Here is a 19,265-nt window from a genome sequence, read left to right on the forward strand (position 1 = left end):
ATCGCAGGTTGGTTGTTCAACACCAACTCCATACATAACTTGATCCTCGTGAACATCAAAAGAGAGATCTAAAACAAGTGAACACAACACATCACAATCTGTAGGATCAGAGGGACCAGAGGATGGAGGACGAGGAGATGACACTTCATCACAACAATGGGGTTCATAGTCCAAACCTGCATTGAAATTCTGAGTAAGTGGGGTAGGAAAAAGTGGCGGTAGATCAACAAATGAATTCTCAACTTCTCCCACCTCGACTTGTAGAACTATAGTTGTTTGATGAGAAGGGGATGAAGGGTCACTTGGAACATGTTGACGGTGCTGGACTTGCCAACATTCAGGGGATCACCCTGGTATGAAGTCCCAACTAGACCTCACATCGTTTGGTGTGGGAGTCCCATCCGGTATGATGGCCCGGTTGCCATTGTCTTAAGGATTTGCCTCAACTCTTGCTTGTCAGCACAGGAGAGTGGTTTGCTTTGTCTTCGAGAAGTGAGGTTCGCGTGCCTGGTGAGTGTAAGTGTCACTTGTGTCAATGGTTCTTTCATTGTCGAGGGAGAGGGTGAGAGTGAGTTCCAGGTTGATTGGGAGCAATCCCAACACTGCTAGGAACACACAACACAACAGGACATGCACAACTTCCGGCGGAGCAGTCCACATGGATGTGACAGTCACAACATACAAGGTGAGATAACACGTATAGCACTAACGAAGCAGTCCAAACGAGTGCAACAGTTGTTACAACAAGCTTCATGTGAAAGGTTTGTCTGATGTCCGGGAGAGAAATCTACATGGGCGAGACAGTGTTAATAGCATATACAACACATTTCCATTAATAGATTATGCATTACAACAAATGAAGCAGTTCATATGTAGAACACAAGTTAAATAAACATGCATTACAAGTGTTAAAGATCAGCCTTACAAAAGATACAATACATGTGTGAAAACGTGTTGGCCTTTTAGCAGGTTTCTAAATTAAGAGAAAGTTCCAAGACACATCGTTACACCATACATCACTAACCTCAAGTGCGGGGCGTTGGAGCTAGTACTTACTCTCAAAGAAAATATTACAAACTCTCTTGGCTATGTGGAAGGAGCTGAGAAAATGTCCTTGCATGTACAAATGAGGGGGTATTTAGAGCCAAGGGTGAAACTGACCCTTATGGTTGTTTGACTACCCTCATGACCGTTTGACTTCCATGAATCTTCGACTTACATGACTCTTTGTTCAACAAGTGGATCTCTTGGACTTCCATGTTACATCACATTGATTGACAACAAGCCCATAGTGGAGATGTGGGCAACATGACTCATGACGTGACTCAACATGACTTGACATGAAAATGTTGGTACATTCGTGCTGCTGCTAGAGTGCATGTCGAGCTATAGTGTTGTTGGGTGATGGATGTCTTCATGGTGTATCATAGCTTCACCTCTACATGGCGAAGTGCGTAGAGTCTTCGATGGTCCTTGGTTCGCTTAATGAAGCTTTAGCATGTTGTTCCTTGCTTACATGTTGGGAGGCTTGATAGGTTCATCTGTTTGCGAAGGTGCATGTTCGTCGTGTTCACCTGTTTCACATGCATCGTTCATTCATCCATTGGTTAACATGTCCTTCTGCATGTGCTCCCTTCATTCATCCCATTCGTCCTCTACAATGTTTGTTGGTGTACCTGTACCTGCAGTCACTCACGACCAGACGACATCAAATCCAAAACCTCCTAGTCTACCATGACACATGATCATTTCAGATGCAGGTGATTGGGTGAGGCAGCAAGGCTGTGGTGTGGGATGATAGCTTCGGGCACTGCTGATGAAAATTGCGCAAGAGTCACTAAGTGATGGAGACGGGCAATCTGAGTTGATAGTGACTATCTACAAGGTTTGGCTCGGCTGGGAGGCAAAATTAAGTAAATTTTGGGGGGAACGATTTGAGCTGCTGAAAGGCAAGGTAGGCACGCTCTATGCATTTTTCAAAATGAACAGGAAATGGGGCTAGACAGCTAGAATTGCACAATTTTCCTGAGGAACAGACCGAGTTGCAGGAAGGGTCAGCAGGCAGGGATTGTGCAGTCTTTCTGGGGATCTGCCTAGGAGACTGAAACCAAACTGTGCAATTCCCAGAGGGAACTGCCAATTGGTTGTTGGGGTCACTGGCAACCAAAACTACACAATTCCCAGAGGGAACTGCCAGTTGGCTGTTAGGGTCACTGGCAGCCAAAACTATGCAATTCCCAGAGGGAACTGCAGGTTGGTTGTTGGAGTCACTGGCAGCATAAACTACACAATTCCTGAAGGGAATTGGTAGTCTGTTGCTTGGGGCTGCTAGCAACGAAAACTGCACTGAGGCCGGGAGGCCAGCTCGCTGATCATCTCTACTCAATTTCTGAGCTGAGCTGACTGATGGGCAGCGGAAGGCCTGCTCATGAGCACTGCTCAATTTCTGAGATGAACAATTGGTCGATTGTCGAGATGACTGGCTGGGAAAACTGCGCAATTTTCTGAGGGAGACAGGGATGGGCACTTGGTGTCTGTTCGGCTTGTCTGCGTAATTTTCTCAGTCAGTTGAGCGGGTGAGGTCAATGGCCTCTACGCGAATTTTTAGGGGAGTTAGCTCCGGGGTGACTATCGGGTCTGACTGTCCAAGTGGCCAACATGAGAGCTGATTGAATTTCTTGCGGGCAGCGCAACTTGAAAAGACTAGCTTGATGCTTTTGCGTTGTTCTGGTTGACATTCGATCGAGTCGATGGTAGGGTGATGGTTCAGCTGTCAGAGGGGAGTCAGGGTGTCAGAACCTTCAACAAAAATGGCTAAGTGTGTGAACAATCGAAAGATGCATAGGTGATCATATGAACACATACTCGCATGAGTTGACGACGAAATAACCAAACCACCAAAACACACTTGTTCAACAAGACTAACTGACGGTGTAAGTGACAAGCGCGACACTCATGATTGATCGTTCATTGATCGAGATGACACTTGCGCGATAGTGAATGTGACTATGTGTGTGAGTGCCATAGATGCTTTCATAGCGAATACAACAAGAACATACGAAGTGAATACTTTGAGCATAGCCAGAACATGGTGGCAAGTATGACTTAGAGATCAGCATGTAGAGACTCGAATGCAATGAACAAGCAAGGCAGATGTAAAGACTCACACAAGCTCACGGAGTGAACCCAGTGTGTGCATTCATCAAGTGAAACTCTTTAAAGGAGGCTCCAAAATTGGTGCAGGCCAAAATTTTGGAGGGTGGTTGTAGCCGCTACAACACTTGGTGACACACTGGTAGAACTCCAGCTTCTCTGTTTCGGTTCATTTCTAGCACAGGGTATTGGTCTTTTGGGAAGTATTGAATCATTTTGTGGGTCACTTCAGTTTCCCCACTTACCCCATGGACATACATGGTTCACCCTTTTCCAACTCAGTCAAACACAATCAAAATTTCAACTTGAATATCAGTGTTTCGAATCCGAGAAGGGTAGTTTAGCTCGCAAGTTGAAGATTTTCATAGTATAAGTTGTCATCTCTGGTGTTGCTCCGCTACGAGCAGGCCTGGACAGTACCTCGACGGAGTCATGCAGGAACACACATTGCTCCACTGCCAGCGAGCCTGGTTAGTACCTCGGTGGAGTTGCATGCTTCACCTCTCGGCATAGGAAGCCTTTCTCTTCTTTCGCCTTTATATTTTTCAAGAGGACTGTGCATATGCACTTATTTATTTTTGGGGCAGAAGAGGGATCCCGACTTATTGAGAGCAGAAGAGGTTGTTCCTTTAGAGAAGCATGTAAGACCTCTGACATAGGTTTGCTCATTTATATTTTCCCCTTCTCTGTTTCTACTAGTTGGATGAGCTTGAACACACAAAGCAGAAGGCTGAGTACAGGCATGGGGCTTCCCAGTGTGGACATAGGTTCACGGTTGGACCAAAACTTCCCTTGCAGATGGTTCATATTTTCCATCAAGACTTCATCGGCCGAAGGTTACAACCAAGCATAGAGAAGGTGGACACAAGATTGGCCAAGTGCTGCAGTGTCACGAGTTTCCTCAAATTTCAGCCACATACTCTATTCAAAAGCCAAGACGTAGTAGTTGGCAACACTTATTTCCAGAAACAAAAATAGTAATATATCTAATGAACAAAATGAACATGAGAAAAAAATAGTAAAAAAAAGCAAAGATAATAAGCAAAACGAACCAAATGAAACAACAAGCAACAAGCAGACTATGTACATGGCACGGGTGCGGCTCGGCCTATTGAAAATAATGCTTAAGATCTTGGTCATTGACAAGAAGGTTGTCAATCCTCCCGTCAAGTGATCGCAAATGATACGTGTGTGGGCCAAGCTTCTCATGGACTATGTACGGGCCAATCCACAGGGACTGAAACTTCATATGTTTGCCTTTGTCTTCATGGGGCTTATCCCATTTTAGAACTAAGTAACCCACATTGAAGCTATCTTTCCCTACAGACTTCTTATCGAACCACCTCTTGATACGGTTATGGTGGAGTGTGAATTTTTATTTTGCTTTCATCCTTTCTTCCTGAAGCTTATGGAGAGCATCCATCGTACGCTGAACTAGCTAGCAAGGCTTGCCTTGGGATTCCTAGGAAATTTGAAGTGCAGGCAAGTAGATATTTGGAAAGAGGATGGCTTCTTTATCGTAAACTAGGAAGTATGGTGAGGTATTCAGAGAGGGTTTAGATGTTACATGGTTAGCCCATAGTGCATTCGTCAGGGCGGCATGCATGTTACGCTGCTCAAAGAAAACGGTCTTCTTGATTATACGGATGAGGTTTTTATTTGTAGACTCTGCTAGACCATTTGTGGATAGTAATTCAATGAGTTCTTTAGCACGATACCATTTTGTAATGCAAAGTCATAAGGTTTTAAAGAAGAAAAATAAGTTGCATTATAAAAAAAAAGTGATACCGGAACGCTAAAGCGTGAGATGATATTCTGCTAGAGGAAGCTGATGACCTCTTGGTCATTCACTTGTTTGAGCAGAACTGCTTCCATCCACTGCGTAAAGTAGTCAATCGCTATTAGGATATAGCGGTGTTGTTTTGACTAATGAGGGAAAATTTCTCCAACAATGTCCATGCCCCACTGTTGGAATGGTTCAATCACTACAACAGGGTGCAGTGGGGCTGCTGATCTTCGTGTTCTGCCAGCGCATCGCTGACAGGCCAAGCACTTGCAAGCATAAGCATGTGCATCCTTGAATAATGTGGGCCAGTAAAAAACAGCTTGCATGACCTTTTGTGTAGTGGTATTTCCTGCAAAGTGACCCCCGGCGGGTCCGTCATGTAGATCTTGAAGTACCTTCTTTGATTCATGTGCTTCCAGGCATCTAAGAAAAACTCCATTACTGTGCTTTCTGTAGAGCACTCCATGCACCGACTGATATACTAAGTCTTTCAAGCGTAATGCCCTCTTCTGTCTGATAGAAAAGTGAGAGGGTATGGTACCATGATCAAGGTACTGGCGTACATCTGTGTACCAAGAGGTTCCATTTTCCGTGGGTGTTACTCGCCTTATGTCATACATTTCAATCTCCTGCTCCCAACTGGCGATCTCTTCTTCATTCTCCAGAGTGTGCACTGCTTCAGCTACAAGTCTACAGAGCCCATGTCCTTTGATCGTGTGCATGAGCTTGATTTCAAGATCATATTCTTGCAAACCTGCCATCTAGTTCACATGTCGTTCTCCCAAGTCTTGTTGTACTAGCAATGTACAGACTACTGGGTGGGGGACAAAGACTATGCAGTGGTTCTTTAGCAAGTAGGGCCTGAAGTATTTTACCACCTTGTAAACTACATAAGCTTGTTTGTCAATGGCAGGATAGTTAATCTCTGGTCCCTACATGCTTGCACTCATGAAAGAGATGGGATGTTCATCATTAGCTTCATCTTTCTGAGTGAGTACTGTAGCTAGTGAGTTATCAGAAGCGAAGGTGTATAGCAGGAAATCCTTTTTGAAATCTGGGTTGTAAAGTGCAGGTGCTTCAGAAATGGCCTGCTTAATCTGGGCGAATGCATGCTTTTCTTTCTTACCCCAAGTGTACACTACATCTTTCTTGATCATGTCCTGCATGGGCTTGACTATCTGCGCATAATCCGAGATGAACTTCCGGAGGAAGTTTATCTTGCCCAAGAAGGACTGCATGGCTTTCTTGTGGACTGGGTGAGGAATCTGTGTGATGGCTTGGACCTGGTCTAGATCCACCTTGATCCCGCTCTTGGCAACGATGTGTCCGAGGAGGTTTCCTTCTGACACGGCAAATACGCTCTTCTTGGGATTCAAGGAAATCCCGTATCTTCGGCATCGCTCAAATTTTTTCTTAAGATGGCATATGTGGTCTTCTCGTCTTCTTGAGAACATAGTCACATCATCGAGGTATACCACCACACTCTACCCAATGAGTCCGCGAAAGGCGATGTCCATAGCACGCTGAAATGTTGCACCTGCATTTACAAGCCCAAATGACATTCGTCTATAAGCGAACGTACCCCACTTGGTACGAAAGTAGTTTTGAATATGTTAGGTTCTGCTACCAGAACTTGATTGTATCCTGAGAAACTGTCAAGGAGAGAGAACATCTATGCCCTAGATATTGCTTGCAAAATGTGGTCCATAGACAACACAGGGTAGTTTTCTTTGTCCGAGGCGCAGTTTACATTCCGAAAATCAACACATAAGCGGATTTCCCTGGACTTCTTTCGCACAGGCACAGGGTTGGAGACCCAAGTGGAATGTCGAACTTTGTATATGATCAGTGCATCCAACAGTTTAGTAAGCTCCTTCTGTATGAGGGGTTAAAGTGACGGGTGTACTTTTCTCAGCTTCTTTTGATATATCTTGACCTCTTCCTTGATTGGAATGATATGTTGGATGATCTGCATGTCATAAGTTTTCAAGTCATCATACATCCATGCAAACACATCTCGGTACTATTTGAACAAGTAGATAAAGGCTTGCTGCTCTTGCTGTGTACAACATGCACCAAGATTTGAAAAATTCGGATCTTTTTATGTTCCCAGGTTTATCAATTCGTGCCTCATTGTTGAACTGTGGGTCTTGTTGTTCCTTGTCCCTTGGAACCATTCTTGCAAGTCAAATAGATTTTTCAATGCTGCCACACCTTTTGTGATAATGTGGCCTTTCATGTTACCATCTTCTGCTTGCAGAGAGCACTCGTGCTCGTCATCTTCTATTACTGCATCTTTGAAAACATCAACATTGGCCATAAAATGTAGTATCCATTGATCATCATTAAACATGGGTAAGTTAGTTATGTTGTCTGGGATAGATGGTTTATACAAAAATTCAATAGTAAATCTATCCTTAATCGGTGACATTCTCAAGGCTGCATTTGCTAGTGCATTGGTAGCTGCATTACATGCACGTGGTACAACAATGATATTAAATACTTAGAAATTGAGGTTAGTCGCCATACCTCTTCTTGGTAACCTTTGAGATGCGGTGATAAACAGTGAATGGTGTTATGTACCTGTCATACCACTATCTCTGAATCACCTACCACTTTGAGCATGACCACATTGAGGTTGATGGCTTTCTGCAAGCCCAATACGAGTGCTTCATATTCTTCTACATTTTTCATGCACTCAAATTCCAAGCGGCTTGACATCATATGCTTCCTATTGCAAGGGTCGATCAGAACACACCCGGCTCCTAAGCCGTCCTGTGTCTTTGACCCATCGAAGTACATAGTCCAAAACTCATATATACATGGACCACTTGATGTGCTAGTACTGTTGCTTCTACTGTTTCTGCTACTTTGGTACAATGTGTTGTACAGGTTTCATTACCATCAGTTGGTAAAGGAAGGAGTACCAACTGTGCGTCTGGTGGGGTTGGAGATGGCCATGCAGGATAACACCCAATGTTGTCTCAAGGAGGCAACTGCCAAACATGAGTTCTGCGAATGCCAACGGTTCATTCTCGCCATTGATGGGAGTGACATTATGCTTCATGTACCTCTCGGATTCTACCTTGATTTGGTTGCACTTTCCCTTGTATGGAAGCCATATGTGACTAGTCTGTAGCAAAATATCCATCTAGCTTGTTGGACCAGTCTCTGCTAAGTGGCAGGCCATATGCTTTTGGTATGTCCACAATAACTATGTTGATGCATTGGTGGACTTGACTGTTATGGGATAGTTGGATGATCACGTCTCGCAGTTCACCAATCGCTGGTATTGATGTTCTATCAAGTTGGATGATTATCGTGGATTTTTCGCTCCATCATGCATTGATCTTCTTGGCAATGGAGAGTGGCATAACGTTGCTGCCATGCCATAATCAACCAAACAGTTGTGAACATTGTAGTTGAAGATTTCAAAAGATAGCAGGAATGGGGGGCAACCTGAATGTGCTTCTTCCATCCGGAATGTATTGAGCACAGTGGAAAGTGATCTGGAACGTGTGCTTGCTCCCCTGCTGGTAGAGGTTGCATTATCTATCATTGTTTGTCCCAATGCGCGCAGCAGGATATCTCATTGGCTTTGGATTTTAGCCAACTCGAACAAACTAATGTTTGCCCAAGTTTTCTTCATATCATCAACAATGTTGTAATCCAAAGGTGGTAGACTCACCGAGATGTCTGGGGTAAAACAAGTGTTCGTGTTATCCGGTAGAGTGTTGTGTAGCTTGCTACCCATGGATGTGTTTTTGTCCGCCGCTGTCCTCCCAAACTTGCTTTGTGTTTTTTGCTTTGGGTCGGTTGGTGGATCAATCTTCCTTATCAGCAGTTTGACCTTTTCTTGCATTTCCCCAAGTGTGGAGGAAGCCCCTTTATTTCTAAGATTGTAATGGTCAATTTTCTCTTGGGGCTGTCTCTCGGTGTTCGTCTTTGCGATCGTTTGCGAGCACTGATACGCGTTCACCACATGCTCAAAGCTTGATGGTTCGTCAGGTGAAACCCCTTTGTCATTGTCCGTGTCTTCCAGTTGCTCCTGCATATTTCTTCCCGTATTGAGTCTACGACTATAGAAAGCATTTGTGACTCGCTTCTAGCTCGAAAAAGAGTTCTCAAGATGATGTTCTTTGTGGAAAGAACATAATTTCGAATCGGCACACTGTTCGAGTTGGAACACAGGCTTCTGCGCGGTTTTTGAAACGAACTGGTTGTTGCTTGATGCATTGTTTGCCTGTCTCTGCCTAGGCGAGTGACTACTTGCAAATGTGTCAGTCTTACGTTGTTTGAGCTCGAACATTTCGGTGGACAAACTCTTGACAAGACGAGTGAGGGTCTCAATGCCAGTTTCTTCCTTGTCTCTACCCTTGCTCGCCATTGCTTGGGACTTCCTGCTCACATCCTTGGAGTCTTTCACCAATTCATCATCCTTGATGACTCCGACTGCACGCAAGTCTTTTTCAACAGTGATAGCCTCTTCACAGTTTTCCAATAGTGTTGTTTTCGCAGCTCGCTTGACGAATTGCGCAATGTTGGTTGGCAGTGCGGACATGTAGTACTCAATGGTGATGGAGTCATGAGGCTTAGTGTCTGCTACAAACTTATTCAATATACGTGTGAACCTCTGATTGCAATCTTTTACTTTCTCTTTTCTCTCCATCTTGAGGCTTCCCAATTCTTTGAGCACCATGGTTGGGGTCTTGTCATCAGCAAACTTCTCAAGGAACATTCATTTGAAAGAACCCCAGTTCTGTGTGGAGTTGGGTGGAAGGCTTTGATACCAAGAAGTTGTGCGACTATCCAAGATACATGGGAATAATCTACATGCTACATAATCATAACGTACCTAAAGGGTCTGCAGCTGTAGGTAGAACTTGTCTAAGTGGTCTTCCACCTTTACCGTGTTGTCAGAGTTGTACTTGACGTTCATTCTCTCCACTCACCTCGATATCTTGTGCAAAATGGTTAGGAGAGCCAATGGTCCCTGAGTCATCCATTCAAGATTTGGGTCAGCCATCTCTTAGTCTTCTTCGTCATCTTCCTCTCCTTCGGAGTCTGATGGTTTCGACTCTGAGTCTGTTGGTTTATCTCCACCTCCGCCTCCTCCGTTGCCTTCCCCTCCACCTCCTACACTGAAGTCTGATCCCAAGATCACAAGAGTGTCTTGTTTGCCTTGCCGGAAGATTGGAGGTTCCTTTTCGTCTTCGATAGCTTCTCCTATACCTTCAAGTGTGGCAAGGGCTGCTTCTTCCACTGATGATACAAAAACTCCCATGGGAGTGGCTTTGGGCTTCCTCACTGCGCGTGGAAGATGTTGTCTATCTGGGATCAGTCCGAATTCTTTCGCGAACTGGCGAGTGATGGGATGAACGGAGTGAAGGTTTTGATATGGAGTCTTGTGTTCAACACTGGGAGGTGAGGAGTAACCAATCTCAAAGTCACGTGTAGTTGAGAGGGAGTGCGAGTTACTACCTTGACCAGATGATTGATGAATGAGTGTGAGGAGAATTTCAGCCATGTACAACTAGCTTCCCTCCTTCTAGCATCAAAAATGTTGATGGTACTAGACCCGCCAACATTCAGGGGATCACCCCGGTATGAAATCCAAACCAGATCTCACACCATTTTGTATGGGAGTCCCATTCGGTATGATGGCCCGGTTGCCATTGTCTTAAGGATTTGCCTCAACTCTTGCTTTTCATCACAAGAGAGTGGTTCGCTTTGTCTTCAAATAGTGAGCTTCGCGTGACTGGTGAGTGTAAGTGTCACTTGTGTCAATGGTTCTTTCACTGTCGAGGGAGAGGGTGAGAGCGAGTTCCAAGTCGTCTGGGAGCAATCCCAACACTGCCAGGAACACACAACACAAAAAGACATGCATAGCTTCCGGCGAAGCAGTCCACACGGATGCAGAAGTCACAACATACAAAGTGAGATAACGCATACAACACTCACGGAGAAGTCTGAACGAGTCCAACGGTTGTTACAGCAAGCTTCAAGTGAAAGGTTTGTCTGATGTCCGAGAGAGCAGTCTACACTGGTGAGACAATGTTAATAGCATATACAACACATTTCCATTAATAGATTATGCATTACAACAAATGAAGCAGTTCAGATGTAGAACACAGGTTAAAGAAACATGCATTACAAGTGTTAAAGATCAGTCTTACAACAGATACAATACATGTGTGAAAACATGTTGGCCTATTAGCAAGCTTCTGAATTAAGTGAAAGCTCCAAGACACATCATTACACCATACATCACTAACCCCGAGTGCGGGGCGTTGGAGCCAATGCTTACTCCTCAAAGAAAATATTACAGACTCTCTTGGTTATGTGGGAGGAGATGAGGTCAAAAGTCCTTGCATGTACAAATGAGGGGGTATTTATAGCCAAGGGTGAAACTGACCCTTGTGGCTGTTTGACTACCCTCATGACCGTTTGAATTCCATGACTCTTCGACTTACATGACTCTTTGTTCAACAAGTGGGTCTCTTGGACTTCCACATTACATCACATTGATTAACAACAAACCCATAGTGGAGATGTGGGCGACATGACTCATGACGTGACTCGACATGACTTGACATGACAATGTTGGTACATTCGAGTTGCTGTTGGAGTGCATGTCGAGCTATAGTGTTGTTGGGTGATGGATGTCTACATGGTGTATAATAGCTTCACCTCCGCATGGCGAAGTGCGCGGAGTCTTCAATGTTCCTTGGTTCGTTTGATGAAGCTTTAACATGTTATTCTTTTCTTGCATGTTGGGAGGCTTGACAGACTCATCAGTTTATGAAGGTACATGTTCGTCGCATTCGCCCATTTCGCATGTATCATTTGTTCGTCCATTGGTGAACCTGTCCTTCTACATGTGCTCCCTTTTTTCATTCCATTAGTTGTTTGCCATGTTTGTTGGTGTACCTATACCTGCAGTCACTCATGATGAGACAACATCAAATCCAAAACCTCCTAGTCTACCATTACACATGATCATTTCGGATGAAAGTGACCAGGAGAGGTAGCAAGTCTATGGTGCAGGATGATGGTTGCGGGCACTACTGATGAAAACTACACAAGAGTCACTGAGTGATGGAGACGGGCAATTTGAGTCGACAGTGACTGTGTGTGAGGTCTGGCTTGGCTGGGAGGCAAAATTGCGCAAATTTTGGGAGGAAAAGTCTGGGCTGCTGAAAGGCAAGGCATACATGCTATGTGCTTTTTTCAAAACGAACACGCAGCGGGGTTGGACAACCAATTAGTGAAATTTTCCTGAGGAACAGGTCGGGATGCATGAAGGGTCAGCAAGTAGGGATTGCGTATTTTTTCTAGGGAACTGCTTGGTGATTGGCAGCCAAAACTTCGCATTTCCCATAGGGAACTGCCAGTTGGCTGCTGGGGTCACTGGCAACCAAAACTGCGCAATTCCCAGAGGAAACTGCCAGTTGGCTGCTGGGGTCACTGGCAACCAAAACTACGCATTTCCCAAAGGGAACTTCCAGTTGGCTGTTGGAGTCACTGGTAGCATAAATTTCCAATTCCTGAAGGGAATTGGCAGTCTACTGCTTGGGGCTGCTAGCAACAAAAACTACACTGAGGTCGGGAGACCGGTCTTCTGATCATCTCAACACAATTTCTGAGATGAGCTGACTGATGGGCAGCGGAAGGCCTGCTCATGAACACTGTGCAATTTCTGAGATGAACAGTTGGTCGATTGTCGGGATGACTGGTTGGGAAAACTGTGCAATTTTCTGAGGGAGACAGGGATGGGCACTTGGTGTATGTCCGGCCTGTCTGCGCAATTTCCTTAGTCAGTTGAGTTGGTGAGGTCAGTTGCCTCTGCGCAATTTTGAGGGGAGTTAGCCCCAGGGTGACTGTCGGGTCTGACTGTCTGGGTGACCAACATGAGAGCTGATTGAATTGCTTGCGGGCAGCGCAACTTGAAAAGACTAGCTTGGTGCTTCTGCGTTGTTTTGGTTGACAGTCGATCGATTCGATGGTAGGGTAATGGTACGGTTGTTAGAGGGGAGTCAGGTCGTTAGAAGCTTCAACAAAAATGGCTAAGTGTGTGAACAATTGAAAGATGCATAGGTGATCATACGAACACACACTCACATGACTTGACGATGAAATGACCAAACCACCCTAACACACATGTTCAACAAGATTGACCGACAGTGTAAGTGACAAGTGCGACACTCATGATTGATTGTTCATTTATCGATACGACGCTTGCGCAACAATGAATGTGACTCTATGTGTGAGTGCAACAGGTGCTTTCATAGCGAATACAAAAATCACATACGAAGCGAACACTTTGCGCATAGACAGAACATGGTTGCAAGCATGACTTAGATATCAGCATGGAGAGACTTGAATGCAATGAACAAGCAAGGGAATGTAAAGACTCACACGAGCTCACAAATTGAACCCGAGTGTGTGCATTCATCAAGTGAAACTCTTCAAGGGAGGCTCCAAAATTGGTGCAGGCCAAAATTTTGGAGGGTGGTTGTAGCTGCTATGTTAAGTTATGGTATGTTCTATGCTTATAACAGTTTACTTCTTTTTCTTATTATATTCCACGGATTAGCAATCACATGTACATAAAGTAAAGTGCAGATAGAACATTAAACGATCGACAGAAAACAAGCCAAGACAAGAGACACAAGATGTGGCGGCTAGCCAGGGACAAACTCCACAATGTGTGGGGAAACCCTTTGATCAAATCTTCTTTTATCTTCAATAATTCAGCAGAGAGAAATAGTACAATAAATCTGATTCATATCAGCAGTAGCAAACCCTAGATCAGCAGTATCAGTATTAGCAGCTTCATTATCAGACTAGGGCAGACGATATCTCACAAACTGACCGTCGGATTGACTTCATTCCACCACCAAAAGTTTCGGCTTCCAAAGGAGGTTCAGATGAACCTACAGCATAGTTCAGATGAGGAGATCTTCTAGGCCATGCAAGTCAATCTTTACTTCTGCAGTTGCAGCTTCAGTTTCAGCAGTTTTCGGCTTCAAACTAGGGTAGTCGATATCTTGCAAACCGTTCGTCGGATTGACTTCATTCCACCACCAAAAGTTGCGGCTTTCAAAGGAGGTTCAGATGAACCTACAGTGCAGTTACAAAGAGGAGATCTTCTAGGCCACGAAAGTCAATCTTTACTTCTGCAGTTGCAGCTTCAAATTCAACAGCTTCCGTCTTCACATGTGAGAGAGAGAGAGACCCATTTCAGCGCAGTAGAAAAGAGACTCATATTTGCGCAGTAGAGAGAGAGAGATGTGATGAGATGAGTGAGTCTAAATGAGGAAAAGTCCTCTTATATTTATACACAACGTTGGTGGGTGAATAGATGCGACTGTTGGGCTTCTGAGCCTACATGAGTTGTAGGTCGGCTTGATAATAATTCCATAATCAAAATAAATTCATATCTCCATGAATACTTATCGGAATTGGATGATCTTTATATCAATCCTACACCTCTCGACGAGAGGAATCTAATAAAAATATTATCAGCCATGAATAAGATGACCCACATGAAGTTTTGCCCTGGTTGCCAATTTTAACACTCCCTCTCAACCATGGAGAACTTCATCTGCAATCTGTCTATCGGTCGTTACTATTCATCCATCAAATGCACTGCCCTGTACAGCCTGACCCTTGCCCTGCTCTGCTCTATTCTGCCTGTTCTACTTTGTCTTGTTTGTAGGTTTTAACTCTGTACAGAAATTACCTGCATACGAATTCTTAAACAAAGAAAATAAACAATGCGAGAGCATAACCCATAAAACACATATGCACAGAGATTTTTCCCTGGATCCCAAAACCGGGACTACCAGCTTGATTTTTCATTATGTTCCTTTCAATGTTACAATACATATTTATACATGCTGAAGCATCCAATACCATGGACCGAAAACCATCGCGTCCAATACCATGGACCGAAAACCATCGCGTCCAAAAAACATGTGCGAAAATCATGCATAAAACCATAGGTGGGTCCGCCCAACCTAACATATGGTCCAAAACCAAAATTTTCAGGGGCGCTGCCCCGGACCCCATAAAGTGGGGTTACGGGTGCCCTTCAAACCCCCTATTAACTACGTGGAAAGAATATAACACAACCCAACAATCTCCCACTTGTTGTTTTCTTTCCACAGGGGGCCACAGGAGAGCTTAGTCAATTTTTCAGCCCTGAGATTCCCATTGCTTCTCTACACCAAGAGAACTTCTCAGAGCTCACAGATTTTGTCAATGCATCTGTAGTATTCTTCAAAGTGTCCACCTTTACCAGCAACACCTTTCTGTCTTCTATCATATCCCTCACAAAGTGATACTGAACATCAATGTGCTTTGTCTTTGAATGATAAGCAGGGTTCTTTGCCAAGAAAATTGCACTTTGGCTATCACAGTCTATTCTTATAGCTCCCTGTACTAACCCCATACTTGAACACAATCTCTGTAGTTGATAGTGCCACTACAGATTGTTTCTTACTCATCCAACTGACTGCACCTCCAAATAGGTTAAACACATACCCACTTGTAGATCTTCTCTGATCCAGATCTCCAGCCCAGTCTGCATCAACAAAGCCATGAATATCCAACACTTTGTCCAATCCTGGTCTTCCTTGGTAGCACAAACCATAATCACTAGTGCCACGCAAATACCTGAAAACCCGCTTCACTGTTGTATGCTCAATACTCCCACTGCATGTGCAATGTCTGGTCTAGTACAGACCATTGCATACATCAGGCTACCCAATGCACTTGCATATGGAACACGGGACATGTCCTCTTCCTCTTCTTGTGTCTTGGGACACTGTTCAGCAGATAACCTCACACCTACAGGAATAGGAACCTTCACCGGTTTACTATCCTGCATATTAAACCTCTGGAGTATTGTCTCGACATACTTCCTTTGGTTTAACCAGAGCTTCCTCTTTGACCGATCTCTTTTAATTTCCATGCCCAAAATATAGTTTGCAGCACCAAGATCTTTCATGTCGAATTTGGAGGACAATTGGGTTTTCAAATCCTGGATAATTTCTTTGTCATTTCCAACCAGCAACATATCATCCACATACAAGACCAGATAAATAATACGGTCACCAATTAATTTAAAATACACACAATGATCTGCTTTGCTTCTGGTGAAGCCAAGTCCCCGTATAAATGTATCAAATTTCTGATACCACATCCTTGGTGACTGTTTTAACCCATACAGAGACTTCTTTAACTTGCATACCAGTTCTTTCTTACCCTTCACCGCAAAGCCTTCAGGTTGCTTCATGTAGATTTCCTCTTCCAAATCCCCGTGAAGAAATGTTGTCTTCACATCCATCTGTTCTACCTCAAAATCAAAAGCAGCAGCAACAGATAAAAGTAATCTAATAGAAGTTACCTTGGCAACAGGAGAAAAAATATCACCAAAATCAATTCCCGGCACCTGGGAATAACCTTTTGCTACCAACCGAGCTTTGTATTTCTCCACCTTTCCTTTTGCGTTTGTCTTCTTCTTGAACACCCATTTGCTGCAATGGGTTTCCTTCCAGCCGGCAACTCCACCAGATCCCAAGCCTCATTTTTGTGCAAAGATGCCATTTCATCGACCATGGCCTCTTTCCAGAGTTTTCCATCCTCTGAATCCACTGCTTCCTTCACAGTTCTGGGATCATTATCAGTAATGGACAAAGCAAAATTTGAACTGAAAGCAGATGGACTATACCTTTCTGGCTGCCTTCTTTCTCGAACTGATCTTCTCACAGCCGGAGTTTGTGGCTCTTCATCTTCTGATTCCTCCTCTGCTGCAGAGTCTGATTCTTCCTCCTTTGGCTCAAACTCTATCTTCTCAGGTTCCTTTGGTTGGACTTCATGTTGAATAACATCTTTTACCTCTCTGAACAACACATCTCGGCTGTACACAACCTTCCGTGTGACTGGGTTCCAAAGCTTATAACCCTTTAAACCATCCTTATACCCAATAAAGATGCACTTTTCAGATTTACTATCCAACTTGGTTCGTTTCTCCTTTGGAACATGTACATATGCATCACATCCAAATACCCTTAGATGTGAAAGAGAGGGTTTCTTACCAGTCCATACTTCTTGTGGAGTCTTATCCTCCAACGCTGATGAAGGTGATCTGTTGATCAAGTAACATGCAGTATCCACCGCCTCTGCCCAGAATTCCTGTCCTAACCCGGCACCACTGAGCATGCTTCTTGCCCTTTCCATCAACGTCTTGTTCATTCTTTCTGCGACTCCATTTTGCTGAGGTGTATATGGAGTAGTCTTCTGCCGTGCTATACCACACTTCTTACAAAATTCTTCAAATTCCTTGCTGCAAAATTCTCCACCATTATCTGTTCTCAGCACCTTTATCTTCTTCTCTGTCTGGTTTTCCACCAGAGCCTTAAATTCTTTAAACCTGTCAAAGACTTCAGATTTATTCTTAAGAAAATATATCCATGTATTCCTTGAGAAGTCATCTATGAATGATACATAGTACACAGACTTACCCAGTGATGGAACCTTCACAGGTCCAAACACATCACTGTGCACAAGCTCTAATATCTGTTTCGTCCTCTTACCACCAGAGGGGAAACTCACCCGATTTTGCTTCCCATATACACAATTTTCACAGAAATCAAAATCCAGAGAGCTATTATTCATACCTTCTACCATACCTTTACCATGAAGTATTCGAAGGCCCTTCTCTCCAATATGTCCAAGCCTTTGATGCCACAACATGGTCTTCTCTCCAGAGACCACTAGATTCTCTACTCCATTTTCAGGAACCATAGAACTATTGCACCCATCAACAACAGTGCTACCTTGCAGCTTGTACAGAGTTCCAATCCGAACTCCCCACATTAATATCAGTGCTCCTCGAACCATCTTGCAGGTATCTTTCTCGAACACCGTCTTTACACCTGCATCATCCAACTTGCTTACAGAAATCAGATTTCTGGCCAATGCAGGAATATGTAGAACACCCGGAAGTGTTCTAACCCTTCCACCTTGCAACTTCAACTTTACTTTTCCCCGACCAATGATTCTAGCCTTCTTATCATCTCCTAAGAAGACATCACCACCATCGTATTTCTCATACTCGCAGAACCACTCTATATGGGGAGTGAAGTGAAAGGATGCACCTGAGTCAATCAACCATGCCTCATGATCTACATGTGTACTTGAAGAAGCCAGGTACACATCCCCACCTTCATCTGAGGTGGTTTTCGCCTCTGCAGAAGGAGCATCATCAGATCCCTTTCCTTTATCAGGAGCTTTAGATTTACAATCCCTTCTGAAGTGCCCTTCCTTTCCGCATTTCCAGCACACCACCTTTGTAGGTTTTCCTGGAGATTTAGATCTCCCTCTAGATTTAGATCTCGATGACTTATTTTTGTTTCTGTTCTGGGGCCGTCCTCGTACAGACAAGGCATCACCATTCTGGTTGTCCATATTTTTTCGTCTCATCTCCTCCGTCAGCAAGGCTGAGACTATTTCATCAAACTGCAAAGCAGTTGCATTGCTACCTATTGCAATAACCAGACTATCCCACGAATCTGGTAGAGAACACAACAGACTGATGCGCTTATCTTCATCTGAAATTTTAATATCAACAGATAATAACTGACTTACCATAGTATTAAACGCATTCAGATGCTCTGTCACCGAGTCTCCATCTTTCATCCTCAGGTTATATAGCTTTTTCCGCAGGAACAGTTTATTCACCAGAGACTTAGATTGGTACAAAGTCCCTAACTTGACCCACAAAGCCTTTGCCGTAGCTTCCCCTGATACATTCAGCAATACTGAATCTGAGACACACAATCGTATTGTGCTCTTTGCCTTCCGATCCAACTTCTTCCATTCTTCATCGGTCACTCCCGATGGTTTAGTACCCGGATCTACCGCGATCCACTGATCTTTATCCACCAACAGATCCTCCATCTTGAGTTTCCACAACTCAAAATTCTGACCATTGAACTTCTCAATCTCTATCTTTCCACTGCTCGCCATCTTCTTTCACCACCAGAATCGATCTCGCAGATCTCCCACTGAACAGGGTCTACCACAGGCCCGAGCGAAACCCCTCAGCAACAAAGGCGTCCCCTTAAAGCCAAAATAGCTCTGATACCAAATGTAGGTTTTAACCCTGTACAGAAATTACCTGCATACGAATTCTTAAACAAAGAAAATAAACAATGCGAGAGCATAACCCATAAAACACATATGCACAGAGATTTTTCCCTGGATCCCAAAACCGGGACTACCAGCTTGATTTTTCATTATGTTCCTTTCAATGTTA

General features: G+C 44.0%; 1 protein-coding gene across 1 annotated transcript; it reads right to left on the reverse strand.

Moving 5' to 3' along the window:
• Positions 1-1,512: 1,512 nt before the first annotated feature.
• LOC149262119 (uncharacterized) lies at positions 1,513-5,700 on the reverse strand. Its single transcript, XM_089374945.1, has 2 exons — positions 5,196-5,700; positions 1,513-1,574 (listed from the first exon to the last, which is right to left on the reverse strand). Exons 1-2 carry the CDS (start codon positions 5,698-5,700, stop codon positions 1,513-1,515), a joined length of 567 nt encoding a protein of 188 aa, XP_089231071.1.
• Positions 5,701-19,265: the final 13,565 nt, after the last annotated feature.

Source organism: Pinus tabuliformis, chromosome 6 (assembly GCF_031772625.1).
Source record: "Pinus tabuliformis cultivar Carrire ecotype Pingquan chromosome 6, CPIR1, whole genome shotgun sequence".
In the NCBI taxonomy this organism is placed as follows: Eukaryota; Viridiplantae; Streptophyta; class Pinopsida; order Pinales; family Pinaceae; genus Pinus; species Pinus tabuliformis.

Excerpts from the sequence above, each read along its gene's own strand:
- LOC149262119 (XM_089374945.1), bottom strand. The coding sequence starts at position 5,700 with ATGGCAGGTTTGCAAGAATATGATCTTGAAATCAAGCTCATGCACACG. Across the intron at positions 1,575-5,195 it reads TGCTTGCAAGTGCTTGGCCT|GTGAACACGACGAACATGCA; the intron begins GTCAGCGATGCG and ends CATGTGAAACAG.